This window comes from Oreochromis aureus, linkage group 3 (genome assembly GCF_013358895.1).
Source record: "Oreochromis aureus strain Israel breed Guangdong linkage group 3, ZZ_aureus, whole genome shotgun sequence".
Lineage (NCBI taxonomy): Eukaryota > Metazoa > Chordata > Actinopteri > Cichliformes > Cichlidae > Oreochromis > Oreochromis aureus.
The window spans coordinates 26,607,434-26,622,218 of NC_052944.1; the positions used below are offsets into that span (position 1 = coordinate 26,607,434).

General features: G+C 41.4%; 2 protein-coding genes across 3 annotated transcripts; one reads left to right on the top strand and one right to left on the bottom strand.

The window, feature by feature from the left end:
* Window positions 1-3,834: 3,834 nt before the first annotated feature.
* Window positions 3,835-9,892, bottom strand: gmpr2 (guanosine monophosphate reductase 2). 2 transcript variants are annotated; one of them, XM_039609771.1, is made up of 10 exons: window positions 9,784-9,892; window positions 9,210-9,354; window positions 8,815-8,934; window positions 7,201-7,284; window positions 6,933-7,106; window positions 6,768-6,849; window positions 6,421-6,527; window positions 5,113-5,155; window positions 4,863-5,022; window positions 3,835-4,773 (listed from the first exon to the last, which is right to left on the bottom strand). In XM_039609771.1, exons 2-10 carry the CDS (start codon window positions 9,294-9,296, stop codon window positions 4,584-4,586), a joined length of 1,047 nt encoding a protein of 348 aa, XP_039465705.1. In that variant the 5' UTR covers window positions 9,297-9,354; window positions 9,784-9,892; the 3' UTR covers window positions 3,835-4,583. The 2 variants fall into 2 exon arrangements, with proteins under 2 accessions (XP_039465705.1, XP_039465704.1); XM_039609770.1 differs by having other exon boundaries at window positions 9,743-9,887.
* A 201-nt stretch (window positions 9,893-10,093) lies between these two features.
* LOC116333574 (NEDD8-like) lies at window positions 10,094-14,627 on the top strand. The gene is made up of 4 exons (XM_031756824.2): window positions 10,094-10,319; window positions 10,447-10,494; window positions 10,583-10,665; window positions 11,851-14,627. The coding sequence occupies exons 1-4, from the start codon at window positions 10,302-10,304 to the stop codon at window positions 11,975-11,977; spliced, it is 276 nt and encodes a 91-aa protein (XP_031612684.1). The 5' UTR covers window positions 10,094-10,301; the 3' UTR covers window positions 11,978-14,627.
* Window positions 14,628-14,785: the final 158 nt, after the last annotated feature.

Genomic DNA, 14,785 nt, shown 5'->3' on the forward strand with positions numbered 1-14,785 from the left:
TAAAGAGTCGGCTCGCGTCGTTCACTTCAAAGAGCCGGCTCTAAGAGCCATTTCGTTCGCGAACGACCCATCACTAATGAAAAATGAAACCTAAGTTCAGCCATTATAAAACAGCTGCAGTCACGCTGGTCTGACCCCACCCTTTCAGTGTGCATCAGAGAGTCAACAGAGAGTCTTTGTGGAGTGCGTTAGAGACAGGAGGAAAATTCGAGGACTTGAAAGACTTGAACTTGAACACGGAATCATTTTTAATTTATCTAAACGGGACATCCTGCTTTAAAAAATGTCTGAAAACATCAAGATGGATCCACAAACTATTCTCTGTGACATGTGTACAGAGGACAGGAAACCAGCAAAGAAGACGTGCATGAAGTGTGAGATCTCCATGTGTGTCCAGCACCTCCAGGCCCACCTGACCACACCTGTGTTACTGCAGACTCATCCTCTGACTGAACCCATGGCTTTATGTGGGAACACCAAATGTTCTCAGCACGGCAAGCTCCTGGAGTACTACTGCTTGGACGACATGACCTGTGTGTGTGTTTCCTGCGCCATTGAGGACCAGCACCGCCTACAAAATATGAAGACCTTCTCCACAGCCCACAAAGAGCTCCTGGAGAAGCTGAAAGCTGAGCAGCTGATCTTACAGGAGAAAACAGACGATGAGAATGTGAGTCTGGAAAAGTGGGAGAAGAGTGAAAGAGAGAAGCTGGGTCGCTGCAGTGTGCGTCTGATTGAGGCTGTGACTAACCTGCGTGACATCTCTCTGACCAGCGTCCAGAGCTCAGTCTCTGCTCGTATGGTGTCCCTGAAAACCAGCAAGAGCAGCCTGGAAGCAGCACAGAAGGAGAAGGACACCTTCAGATTCCTGCAGATGTATTCTCAGGTGCATCAGGATGTGGAGAAGGCCAAAGCTGTGGATCTGAGAAAAGGGCTGGAGCCGGGCAGCCATCGGGACAAACTGGTTGAGGAGATAAGACAGAATGGGGAGAAGATGGTGAAGCAAGTGTCTCAGTTCTGGGGATCATTGCTGACTCTGGTAGATCCTGAACACCAGCAGGAGCTTGTTCCCACTGATTCACACCTGATCTTTGAGCCACAGTCATTGGGTCCTGGCATGTCGCTGTCCAAAGACAACAGGAAGGTTTTCCACAGTCAGTGGATGGAATTTTGTTCTTCCTGCTTATTCTTAATTAAGAGTACACTTCCTGTTCCTGATTTTAAGAGATGGGTGATCAGCATTTCAAAAGACTGTGACTGGACCATCGGTTTATGTGACAACACGTATGCAACCAGTATGAAGGATGGATATATCTATGGCCTACGCTGCCAAGGTAACCAGCTTCTCTCTCTCACAACAGAGTCTAGTTGGGTTATGGAAGAAACTTCTTTTATCGGGTTTGGGATGAAGAAAATTCAAGCGCGCCGACAGCATTATGAGGTTTCCCAACAAGTGATCAACACTCCAGGTGGAAATGTGGAACCACAGATGACCAGACCACAAATAGTGGAAGTTGTGTGGAGCTTTCCAGACTCATTATCATTCTTCAGCAGGATCGGGCAGCACCAGAGAATAAACTTACTCACAGTAACAATCAGCTCTACCAGCTCAGGCCTCAAACCTTTTGTTTGTCTCCAGGGTTTAGAAAAGGAAGCGACAAATGTGTCGCTCACTACGGCAGCTCGTATGAGATCTGTACGAGTTCAACAACAATATCAGAATCAGTGGAAATGCTCATGTGGGAAGATTTATGGTGAGTCTACTGATGGATACCATTATGGAGGGGCTTTTTATCCCACGCATTCCAAATCAACCTGCTCTTGTGGAAATATTATTGGTGCGGCACAAATAACAGCGGTGCTTTTTGAACTTCTGTAACTAATGCTCATGCTGTTGTCCAAAACCCACATCACCACATTTCTTATTAACCATGTAAGTTTTAGTTCCTCTTAAAATACTGATTATCTGTAAATGAACACGTGGTGCTGGCTGTGCAAAAGTCTCTCTATTGCTAAAACTTGCAAAAGTAGTCTAAAGTAGGTTTTGTCATCATAAGTAGTGCAAATTCAACACTCTTGTGCTAAATTATGGCTGGTGTATTGCTGTTTAAATACAATCAATCTGTATTGATTACAATACAATGTATTTGTGACATTGAGAATATTTCTTGTTAGTTAAACCGAACTGCAAACATTACAAGGGAGCTTCAGTCAAACTCATCTGACCAGTCTTTCAGTGTGTTGTTTAGCAGTGGTGAGAGAACTATAACTGTGCTCCTGAGCAGGCTGAAGACTTTGACCAGAAACAGGCAAAAATAAATAAATCAAAAATGAAAAACTCAAGGATTCATCAGATTTCAAGGAATCCTCAGCTTCATTAAAAGAGAGCATCAAGGATTGCATTCATGGAGGCCTTCCTGCTGTTGGAAAACATGTCTAACAGCTGCATACAAACAAAACGGAGAAGAACAGAGCCACAAACTGTTCTCTGTGACATGTGTGGAGAGGATAAAAGGAAACCAGCAAAGAAGACGTGTATGAAGTGTGAGATCTCACACCTGTGTTACTGCAGCCTCATCTCTGGAACTATCTTATATCCCCGTGTTTGTTGTGTTTACCATTAGTTCCAGGAGCAGTTTAAGATACAGAGTGATATAAGTGCCACAGATCTTTAGTTTCATGTGTACAAACTGTAAATGATCCAATCAATAATAAAGTCATTTCAGTTGACTGGATGAAATGTGTTGTGGAATTTTGTAAATAAAGTCTCCAACACGGAAAGAGGTGTGATCCAGCTATTTATTACTGCACAGGAGAGCCAACACACACATCAAACATCACAGTTCACAGTCATGCCAGCTCTGCCCTTGGGATGTCTCAGCTCCTCTTTTATACCCCTCCACACACAACTCTCTGTATGTTTTAGTTACAACAGGTTTCTGTCCCACGTCCTGTGGCTGGGCAGAGAGCAACTCCCACTATGTTTTCCCAGGAAGCTCCTGGCGCTGAGTTTCATCCTCCTGAGCAAAACAGTTAGCAGATAACATGGTGAAACATCATTAGCCCAGCTAAGCAGTTTTCCTTACGAGGTCATACCGACTCACGCACACTTCACCCAAGCATACAAAGGTTATACCAAATCCTACAGTGAGATTTTAAACACACAAATCTAAATGTGAGGATAAACTATTATTTTCCATAACAAATGTGAGTTTTTGAAATATAAAAGCTGCCTTTTCTCAAACTTGAGGTTATTTTTTTTATTGAAATGCTGTCATTCTGTTCTGGGGCTTGAATATAATGTACTTTTCTTATCCAGCCTTCCATTTCAAAGTGTTTGTCTCCATCTGCTGGTATTGAGTGTGTTACTGCTTCACAGCTGGGGTAGTTGACATGTTTTTGTATCAAAGTAACCTTTCAGCATGCTTCAACATCACCCCTGAACATCCTCTGGGCCCTGCTTACAGGCTTTATCCATGCAGGCACTTTGGCTAATCATGTGTCTTTCATACTGGATCATGTGCATTTATCCCTGTGTGGGTTTGATGGGAGGAGGCTCAGATGCAGAGTGATATAAGTAAACAGAAATATTTAGTTTCATGTGTACACACTGTAAATGTTCTAATCAATAATAAAGTCATTGGAGTTTGAAGTTGTGGAATGTTTTTAATTGACTGGATGAAATGTGACGTGACTTTTGAGATATAAAAACTGCTTCATTTAATCTTCACTCAAATATGACAAAGAAAAACAACAGTTTACATAAGAACAGTTTGAAATGAACTGTGTGAAACTAAATCCTGCAAAATACTCACACTGAAGGACTTCTGAAGCTAACATGAAGGAATCAGTTTATTTAAAGGCTTTAATCATCACAATAAATCCACTTGAATGTCTCGTTTGTAAAAGGAAACACACAAACTTTGGTATTGATCAGGAGCAGCTGAACCAGGTAAGACAAAAGTACAAATAGATTCAATAACATCTGTACTGTAAGTTCAGCACTACATTACTACATGCTGTCTGTGCTCCCAGATTGTACTCATACTCATTGCACTAACAGATCATTTATAGAAATTATAACTAATTAAAGTGCAAAACTTTAGCAAAGGAATGACAGGTTTCTAAAAAACAAGTCGATGTTATTTTATTATTATTTATTTTTTTAAACAGCAGTTGTAGAAACATTTAGGATTTATAAATAATTTAAGACATTTACTATAATTTTATATGTCAGTGACAAAGGCTTTCAGCAGAGTTTAGGAGTCTGCACTGGAATGATGAGAGAGCAGGCCTGCAGAGGTAGCCTGCATCTTACTACCTGGAAACACACTCAGACCTGGAATATTCAGAGTGTGAGGAGACCCAGGGTCTGTGTGCTGGAAAATACTTCTGTTATATAGAGTGGAACTTACACAGCTAGAGCTGCGCTGAACGTTAACATCATACTACCTGAACGAGTATCAAAATATGATGTTTTTAAGTAATAAAACGTCTGCTCGCTTCAGTTTACACCAGACTAACAGACAAATGGCATGTGGGAGTCAAACCGGCGCCGCTTCTTTCTTTGCAAAGCCGGACGTTCAGCTGTCGTTTCCGAAGACGGTGTTGAGCTGCTGGGTGACTCTGATGAAGGTCGTCCTGCGGCTCAGCTCCTTCAGCTTGCCTGCACCGACATACGTGCAGGTGGAGCGGACCCCTCCCAGGATGTCTCGTATGGTGTCACCCACCGGACCTTTGTAGACAACTTCCACGGTCTTCCCCTCCGACGCTCTGGAGGCAAAGAAAATGAATGAATGACATTCAGAGGAGACATTTCACCTAAATAACCTTCCTCTAACAGCCAAACACCTGACGCCAACCTGTAATCAGCCACGCCTCCCGCATGTTTCTTCATCGCCGTGTCGGAGCTCATGCCGTAAAACAGTTTGTACTTCTTGCCGTTTTTTTCGATGATCTCGCCGCCGCTCTCCGAGTGGCCGGCCAGCATACCACCGAGCATCACAAAGTCTGCTCCAGCACCTGAGAGCCAAACAAACAAACTCCGTTTTCACGCTAGTTATACTTTCTAAGATTGGAGTTCAAGTTCTCTTTGAAATAACAGCAACTCACCAAAAGCCTTGGAGACATCTCCCGGGCAAGTGCACCCCCCGTCCTGTGTGAAAGCAAACAAGGCGTTACGAGTGTGACTATCATGGCTGCACAACTCTAACAAATAACACTGACCTGGGAATTACAGTCAGTAGTTTCATCAGGGCCCATGAGTAATAAACTAAAGATAAAATCAATGTCAGTTTCTGTCTCACAGGTCTCGGCTTAAAGGAAGAGTCCAGAACATTTTGTGTTGTTAGATGACAAGAATGAGCCTAAACTCTGTCCAGGAACAGTGGAAAACACACACATAAAAGATAGATGTAATAATAACAACAGTGAGAATAAAATGATCATCAGGGTAAACAGACTAAGAACATGTTATAATGAAGAGCATGCAAGTCTGAACTGATGGGTTTTGAGATGAGATTTAAAAATAGAACACGAGTTTATGGTCAGATCTGGATATCAGCTGATATTATCTATATGCCCCAAAAAAGGAAAGAAGAGGCGGGACAAACACTCTTGAACCATGTTGATGTGCACCAGAGGGGATTCTGGTTGGCAACACAAAAGGAACAACCAGCTGATCCAAGCAATTGGGGAAAGTGTAAAAGAGTAAATAAATAACTCCACGAAATAAATGTTAGAAAGTTTGTTTAACTTATATATCTGATTTTCAAATCACCAACCATCAGCAGTAGCATCAGTCATAATATTGGTGGGGCTCGTTTTGCGGACTTCCTTTTCGAAACCTCGAGCTGAGCCCTTATTTTGTTTTTGTTAAACCACATGTCGCAGCAACAGTCACTTATTAACCACAGGAAAACCACCCTGGGTGGAGGACACCCCGCTTTACCTTCTTTTTACTCCAAATATAAATATACCCAAAATCTATTAAAATTAATATTTTGTAATAAATAAGACTTTAAGCAACGACTGAGACCATAAACACTTTATGAGAGTGTTTACTGAGATCTCAGATGAAAAAAAACAAAAAGGGGCAGTTTCTTATTGATGTATTAAATCTGACTTGACCACAGGAACCGCCCCCTGCTGGTCATTAAAAAGAATGCAGGTTTTAAAGTGCATAACACAATGTACTGCCCATATTTTACATACAGGAAACAGATAAAACTCAACCATGTGCACCTAGAAACCTCACAAATTAATGGCATATGTTATTTATTCACAAGGATTAAAAAAAAAAATAGAACTTGTGGTTTGAGACACACTTCTATTTCTATTCCTTCGACCACTTCCTGTGTGCTTCCTTTTAACACAGGAAACATGTTGTCTTCAAACTCTTCTCATCGTGACTGCACTCACTGAGATGATGTGGCCACCCAGGCCGTGGGCTGCATCTGCACACTCAATGACGGCGCTCAGCTGAGGATAGCCAACCCCTGTCTTCTTGCGGGTGGTGCACACAGAGCCTAAAGAGGAAGGAGGAGCCAAACAGGAAACAGCAGTTTTAAGCACCGTTGAGTCTTTATGTGGCAAATGAACGTGGGCTGCATGGTGGCAAATATGAATAACTACCAGCAGAGAAAAAGGAATGTATACAAGGTGGGTAATTTTATATAAATAATGACATGTTCTTATAATTTAAATATGCCTGTGCAGAAAATATGCAAGATAACCTCATGGCGAGTGTGCTAAGATGTAAGGCTCACCTGGTCCGATGCCTACTTTGATGATGTCGGCGCCGGCGAGGATCAGCTCTTCCACCATCTCTCCAGTTACCACGTTCCCTGCCTGAGCAAAAATAAAAATCAGCACGTATCCGAGAAATGTTGTTTTCCTCTGGTATTTAAAGGGATTCACAGACAGGAACTGACCATTATCGTGTGTGAGGGGAACTTCTCCCTGACGTCTCTGACAAAGTGGACAAAGTGCTCAGAATAACCGTTTGCCACGTCCACGCAGATGTACTTCAGCTGCGGCACCGCCTCCACGACGGCCGAAATCTTCTCAAAGTCACCGTCACCGGTCCCCGTGCTGACTGCCACACTCTGAGAGACGAACACAGAAGAGAGACACTCGTCTTACAGTTAACACGCCATTATTAACCTCATCAGAATAACTGGTTCAAACAGCAGTGAGTACCTCCAGACATTCTGGATGCTTTTCTGCAAACTCCAACCAGTCATCTACAGTGTAATGTTTGTGGACTGTAGTGAACAGAGTAAACTGGAGGAAGACACAAAGAACAAAATTAGGTTATCCATGCAGACATACATCAGTACAAGAACACAGCCTATCCTACTGTGCACAAGTCTTGAGCCACCCGAGTTTCTATATATTTTGGTAGAAAAATGGGAAATAGGTGATTTATTTGTGCAAAAATGCATGAAAATGCAAAATATAAGGCAAAAACAGATTTTGCACAATTCTAACGAGTTTGAGAGTCAATATTTTGTGTGACCATCTTTATTCTTAAACACAACCTGAACTCTCTGAGGCAGCTTTGTGATTTCTTTAAGTAGTCTTCAGGAGTAGTTGTCCAGGCTTCTTGAAGGACATTTAAAGCTCTTCTTTGGATGTTTCTGCCTTTTGTTCTGTTCTCTGTCAAGACGATCCCATGCTGCTTCAATAATATTGAAGTCTGGACTCTGGGGAGGCCAATCCATGGCTGATAGTGATCCACTGTGTGTTTTATATATCCATGTATATTTTATTTCATTGCCAGTGTGTTTAAAACCACTGTCATGCTGAATAATGAAGCTGTTACCATTCAGACACTTTCCAGATGGCATTGCATGGTTTATTTTGAGATCTACAGAAAAGTGGTGTTACTGCTGTTGGGATTAAATAATTTGCAGTGCCTCAATAATGCTATGCTTTTTATTAATAATAAGTGTTATAAAGTTATATAGAGTAGTATTAAGTGGACACAGCCCTGAAAAATAAAGGCATGAGACCATGTGTCCTTGGGGAGTAGAAAGCTGCAGACTCTCGCTCACACTTGCCTGGGAAAATGTAGATAAGAGGGGACCATCTCTAGTGGAAAGTTACTGAGACACTGTTGTTTAGACTAGAATGAGAGAGCTTCTGTAATAAAACTGTTAGGGCCACACCACCATTTTGAGATCCACGGCAACGTGTCTTGCAGGACGCATCTCCCTTCTAGAAGTAATGTGAAAGAGAAATAAAGTGTTAAATGGTCTACTGAGTAGTGTTTTGTCTTCCATCGGATGCCTCTGAGGAATCAAAAGAACTCAGTGAATTGTTGCTATTTACACTGCCCATGCAGTAACATCTGATGGCCATTAGGGGCAGTATTTGTAAGCTAGTGATGGAGTGAGTAAATGAATGAAACAAAAAATAAAAATAAAAAAGCGTGTGTTTGTGATATGATCTTCATCTTTTTGTGGCTGAGAAGGTGAATAGAATTGTGAGTTAATACAAACAAACACACAGTTGTTTGTATTATCATTCTATTGATAGAGAAATATTCCACATGTAAGCCCCTAATATTTAAACTGAGGCATCAGACAGCCACCTCCTGTTTTTAATCCCCTGTTCAGCAGGGACAGGTAAGAGAATCAGCACCTATCCTGAGGTGTGTAATGTAGGGATTACCGGCCCTCACATTATTCATGGCTTAGATAAATTTAGGTTCACCTACTTCTGTTTGGACTACTTTAATCACTCCCTACTGCTGGCATGCCAGGAGTACTTTCTCAGTGAAATAATACATAACAGCAAACATTTCTGCACCTGGTGCAAAGCCACAGCCATCTCAAAGGTCCCCACAGTGTCCATGTTAGCAGCGATGATGGGGATCCCTCTGTAGTTGCCCTTAGAGTTCCTGAAGGTGAAGCTCCTCATCAGGTCAACCTGAGGTAGATGAGAAGGCCAACAGCTTAGTTACTTAAGAATTAATTTATGCAACCAGCTGGCAAAACATTTATTTTAGTTATTTGGAATTCCCATCAATGATTTGCTGTGACTTGCAGAGCCACACAAGGCTGTATTTTGTGCCCCCTTTAAAGTACTGTCACATGGCCTGTGTGCTCACTTTCCAAGAATAGCTAATGATTTAACAAATGGAAACATCTGCATGTGGGTCAGTCTGGTTTCCTGTGGAAACTGCGCACAGCTGCATTACCCACCTCGCTCCTAGACTTGAGCGTGCTCCGTTTTGGCCGGAGGAGCACATCCTTGAAGTCCAGCTTGATGTCATTCTCTATACGAGGCATTTCCGAAAAGAAGAAGCAGCAGCCGGTCTAACGGGGTAAAATATGGAGCAGTGTGGATCTGTGAAAGAGAGGAAAGGTCAGGTGTTAAGGGGGCTCATTTTTTCACCCCTTACTCTGTCATGCATACAGCCATTCATATGAAAAACAACTGTAAACAGGTACGCTCAAAGTTGAGGTCCGGAGGGACCCTAAAAAAGCCAAGAATCCTTCTAGGACTGAAAAAAAGACTCGGGAAAATCCGGGACTGTGTTATGAAAATGGACTAAGTCCTTCTGTAGCTAATGAGTCCTGCTTTTTTAGCTCCGATGTCAAAATTCAAGGTTACATCACATAACGGGGTTAATAGCTGAAGTCACTCACAGACCGTTCATGTAAGCATGAGCTAATAACAATAAAATGAGTGAGTTATCTACCAATTTAATAATTTCCCAAAGCAAAGTATTTACCGTTAGGAAAATGAAAATGACAGAGCTGGTCTGAACCTCACCGCTTCAGCTTCCGTCTCCTCTGGCGGGAAACCTTACTGTGGCGGACACCCACCGGCACCCGCCTTGTAGTTTTTAAGGGCTTCTGCTCGGCGGAGACGACGCACGTAAAAACTACTTACTTGACATGCGCTTTACGTCATGTGGTACTGATGTCGTAAAGGTTTTTTTAAGGTACTTGGGTGAGAAATTTGGGTTTGCTTTTCTTGTGACCTTGCTCGAGTTAACGTAAAGTCATTTAGGTTTGAATGGTGTGTTTGTTTGTTTTTTTACGGAAAATAAAATATATAAACCGGAAATCCACGAAGCGGAACGGTTAACGTACAAACGAGAAGGGGGCAAGACACAGGAAGTACCCACTGATTTTCTGGGAAGCGGAGGAATATCGCGTATCTTCATCAAAATACCACATCGAAACCTTAAATTCCATCACGTAGTTTGTGAAATTTTACAATCCTTTAATATAAAATCGCACCACTGATCCCACTTGACTGATATTTCTACAAAGAAGTCAACAAAGATGCTGATTAAAGTGAAGGTAAGGTCCGTCATACTGAACGATTAGCCCAGTTTGAGACTCGTCTTGTTATTACTGACTCACTGCCTCTGCTGGATCCCTTGAAATCATTTGCTTAACAGTAACTTAAAGGTGTTTTTAATCACAGACACTCACTGGCAAGGAGATAGAGATTGACATAGAGCCCACAGATAAGGTACATGTTTATCTTTTTTTGATGTGTGCAGATAATAAGTCGGTGGGTTTTTCAGTGTGTGTGAGCCTTTTAATTCATGTCCATCCAGGTGGAGCGGATTAAAGAAAGGGTGGAGGAGAAAGAGGGGATCCCTCCCCAACAGCAGAGGCTAATCTACAGTGGAAAACAGATGTAAGACCCGGTTACAGTTTCTTTATTAAAGAGTGAGGTTGAGGATTTATTTGATGGAAGCAGCTGCACACAGTTACTGCACTGCAGTGCAGTGTAGTTTATTACAGTAAATCTCTTATAATAAATATCCCAGTGTAGCAAATGCTCACTAGTGCACCACGTGCATCTGCCAGATCTGATCTGCCAGAAATCAGTTAGCCTTAGTTTAAAATGAAACTGTACTTAAGATTTATATCTGTCACAGAAACAAATCTGCATGAGCATACTAATACTGATAGGAAGGGCAAGAGCAGAATGATCAACTTTACCTCAGGTTAATGTACCCAGGTGAATTATAAAATGTGTTAAATATATAGTTAAAATCAGTCAAATATATGCTAAAGGCCATTTCATGCCATTGGGCCAACTCAGATCAGCTGACTGGAGCAAGAAGGAAACCTAGGACTCAAAAATCCATCTGCACATGTAGGTTTTTATTTTATAAAGTGTAAATTTTACAAAATCCACACCTAGCATCCACTTCGCATGTATATACTGCATTTTAGGAACAACCACAGACACATTGCTGACCTCATTTTAGTTTGAATGTGGACGGGGTGAAACAATGACTCCCACATTTTCCACCATATTTAGCCTTATCAGGCACAAAAATGCAGCTAAATCATTACAAGTTAAATTCATAAACATCCTTCTTTGCTCTCCAAAAGTTGAATCTGTTCATCTGGACGTAGCGTTTTGTGGGAGAAACGTTTCGTCACTCATCCAAGTGACATCCTTCTTTGCTGTTGCCAAAGCACTCCAGTCTAAAGAGTCACTATAATTGTTAGCAGTGACTCTTTAAGGTTTATGGTGAGACAACTGCCTTTTACTCATTGTTGATTTTTAGTAACATATACAGCTCTTTGTTGTTCAAAAGAAGGGAAATCCCTTGTCTTAATGTTTGCCATTGCTTCTCTTCTTCTGAAGCAGCATTTTCTATAATACAAAGAACTACAGATGTACGTCAACATTATTCTCAAAACGTTTAGGGAAAGGTTTCATATCTTTACCTGCTCAAACTGTTTTACATGTTAAAATAAATCATTTGTGTCAGATGGATTTTGTGGCCAACTAGTTTGAATAATTTAAACTAGTCGGTCTCATTAAAAAAAAAAAAAAGACTGAATGCGTCGTCTCTTTTCTCAGGAACGATGAGAAAACAGCAGCAGACTATAAAATCCAGGGAGGCTCTGTTCTCCACCTGGTACTTGCTCTGAGAGGAGGATGCCTGCTCCACCATCCCACAACACTATGTTCTACACCTGCGCTGTAGCCATCGCTGATGGCTAAGCTGTTGCGCTGCTTACACGAAGCGAGAACAGTGACGACTCCGAGCCAGCGGCTGCTGGATCACCGGGTGGTATTGTAGCCAAGACGGAGCCTTGGTCTAAAAAGTCTGATCGGGCTCTCTTTATTTCAGACATTTCCCTGCAGCCAACGGTGTGTTGGCCACAAACACTCCCTCCCCCCACACTCTGTAAATTTGCCACGGTGACACACTCTTATGTAGTTGAAAAGTTTCTCAGAATTAAAGAAAACTTTGTCTTAAAGTCAACAAATCAGATATTTTGTCTGAAGCAGACAGGCCCGAGGTTTTCGAGGCATGTAAAGAAGTTATTTTAGTTCCACTAATGATAACACTGGTGACTGGACTGTGATGCTGCCTCCAAACTTTCTTTAATTGATTATTTTTTTTATGCTATGTACATGTTTTGTTATTCTTATATGATACAGATGTGCTGTAGTGCAGTTAGATTTGAGGAGGATGAATCGCTGCATATATAAAAGGATAGTTTCACATTTAAGGAAAGCTACCGACTCATTTTTCATGGGAGAAAAACCGACGCACCTCTCGCATCTGACCACGACATGAAGTCACAATTATCAGCTGGTTAAATTTCTTGTTTGTGTAGGGACAATCTGTAGCACGAATACGCTCCTTTACCGGGCATGTCCCGAGACAGTCCTTTAAATTACGCTTATATTAGGTTTAAATGCAAAAGCTCACATGCAACAGTCAGAAACACAAGTAAGACAGCAAATGTAGATAGACTGAGTAGTGCAAGGTGCAAACTGTAGTATAGTGATGAATGAAAAAACAACCCAGCAATAAGACCGTCTGCACTCTTTAGGTGACACATTTCCTTTGTTAGCACCTCTAAATCTTTTATTAACATGTCACATGTCGGTTTAATGTGTGCAAAAAATAAGTGTTTAAAACAGAAACTTGACCGCTTCTGTGTTTCAGTCTTCTACAATAACCCACAGTAAAAATTTCATTTCTAACTGTGAATTTTCCATTTGGATTTTGTTCCTAAAAGAAGACCGAGCGAGTTAAATGGCGACACGCCGTAGTGTTTGTAAGTGGGTTTCTTCTCCCAGTCTTTGTGCTGATCTACCTGCCTGCTTGGTGTAACCTTAATAGATCCATTATTTGTTGGACAAAGAGAATTTTTGTAGTTTTGCTTCCGTTCACCACCGCAGTGGCTTTTAAATCAAACAAACCAGATTGAAGTGCAGACCTTCAGCTTTCATTCAAAGAGTTTAACAGAGTTGCATGAACTGTTTAGGAATTAGAGCCATTTTTAGAGGCTCAGAAAGAACATAATAAAATAAGGTTGTTATTAATACTTAAATGAAGTCAACCACTGAAGTCTGTACCTCATGGACATCACCATTACTGCAGCCACCTTCAGTCGCTGCTTGTTTGTGGGTCTCTCTGTCTTCAGTTTTGTTCTCAGCAGTTGAAAGCATGCTCTGTTGGTTTGAGATCAGATGACCGACTCGCCCATTGATAAATATCTCATTTCTTTGCCTTTAGAAACTCTTGGGTTGCTGTTGCAGTTTGCTTTGTCTCATTTATGCGTTTGCACAGTGAAGCTCTGTCTGATCAGCTTTGCAGTATTTGCCTAAATCTGAGCAGAGAGTACGACCCTGCACACTTCACAGTTCATCCTACTGCTTCTATCTGCAGTCACATCATCGGTAAACACTAGTACCCCCCACCCCCCCCACCCCACCCCACACCCCCCCCCACCCCCACACACACACCTTCTCCTCAAGTGTGTGCTTGACTTGTTTTAATGTTTCTCTTTTAATTTAATCTTCTGTGGTATTGCTGAGCTCTGCATTCATTTCATTCACAGAATAAGCCAGATTGTTGATCAGACAGTTTATTTGAGTTTTTCAGCCTAATGATGGTCTCCCCCACTTATACTAACCTGTCTTAGGCCTCCTCATATTTACAGTTTTAGTGAAAAGCTTTAAAATACAAATTCAACACTTGGAATCAGCTTTAAATATTAACAAGGAGCAGGCCTCTGAAAATGGGAGACTGTAAAAAAATTACAATATAATGTCTGTATAATTCATAAACAGTTTTATGAGATTTAATTTTTATTTCAAATCCTTGAGTGAAATCATATCTAGATTGTTTCATTTTAAAAAAAAATATCTGCTGTGATCGTGTACAGAGGCAAAGTGTCTTTGTGCAACAAACATGAGCCGAGCTGTATGAGAGTGGTAAAAGTCTTCATGAATCTGCATTTCCTAAAATGTAAAACTATTCCTGTGATGCACACCAACAAGTAATGGACGTGTTTTGTGATGTCAGGAAAATCTCCTGCGAGTTGTTCTAAATCATGGACCACATACGGTAGTTGATTGTAAGCCTGCTTTATAAGCAAACTGAGCATGTCCGTTGGGTAAGCTACTGATTTATTTAATGTGTTGAGCATTAATTTGCTCTCATTGCGTATTTGACTGTAGTGAAGAGCGCGGCTTCAGTTTACGTGGTTTGTTTGTTTGAGAAGCATTGCTGTGTTAGTTCCCACGTTGCTCCCACCAGTGTGTGCAGAGTTATGAGAAACTGACTTAAGCTTTGGATTGATCTGTCAGTAGAATAAATTTGATCCTGCAAACGACTCGTGTTTAATGCTTTCTGTTTCTGTTCTGTGTGTTTGTTTGTCCGCGAACTCCTCCTAGACTGTCAAGAGTTAAAGAACCAAACGTGGTACTTGGGTACATCTTAAGCCACGGAAGGTTTTTATCTACATCTGTTATTATGATGTCATTGTGTTGC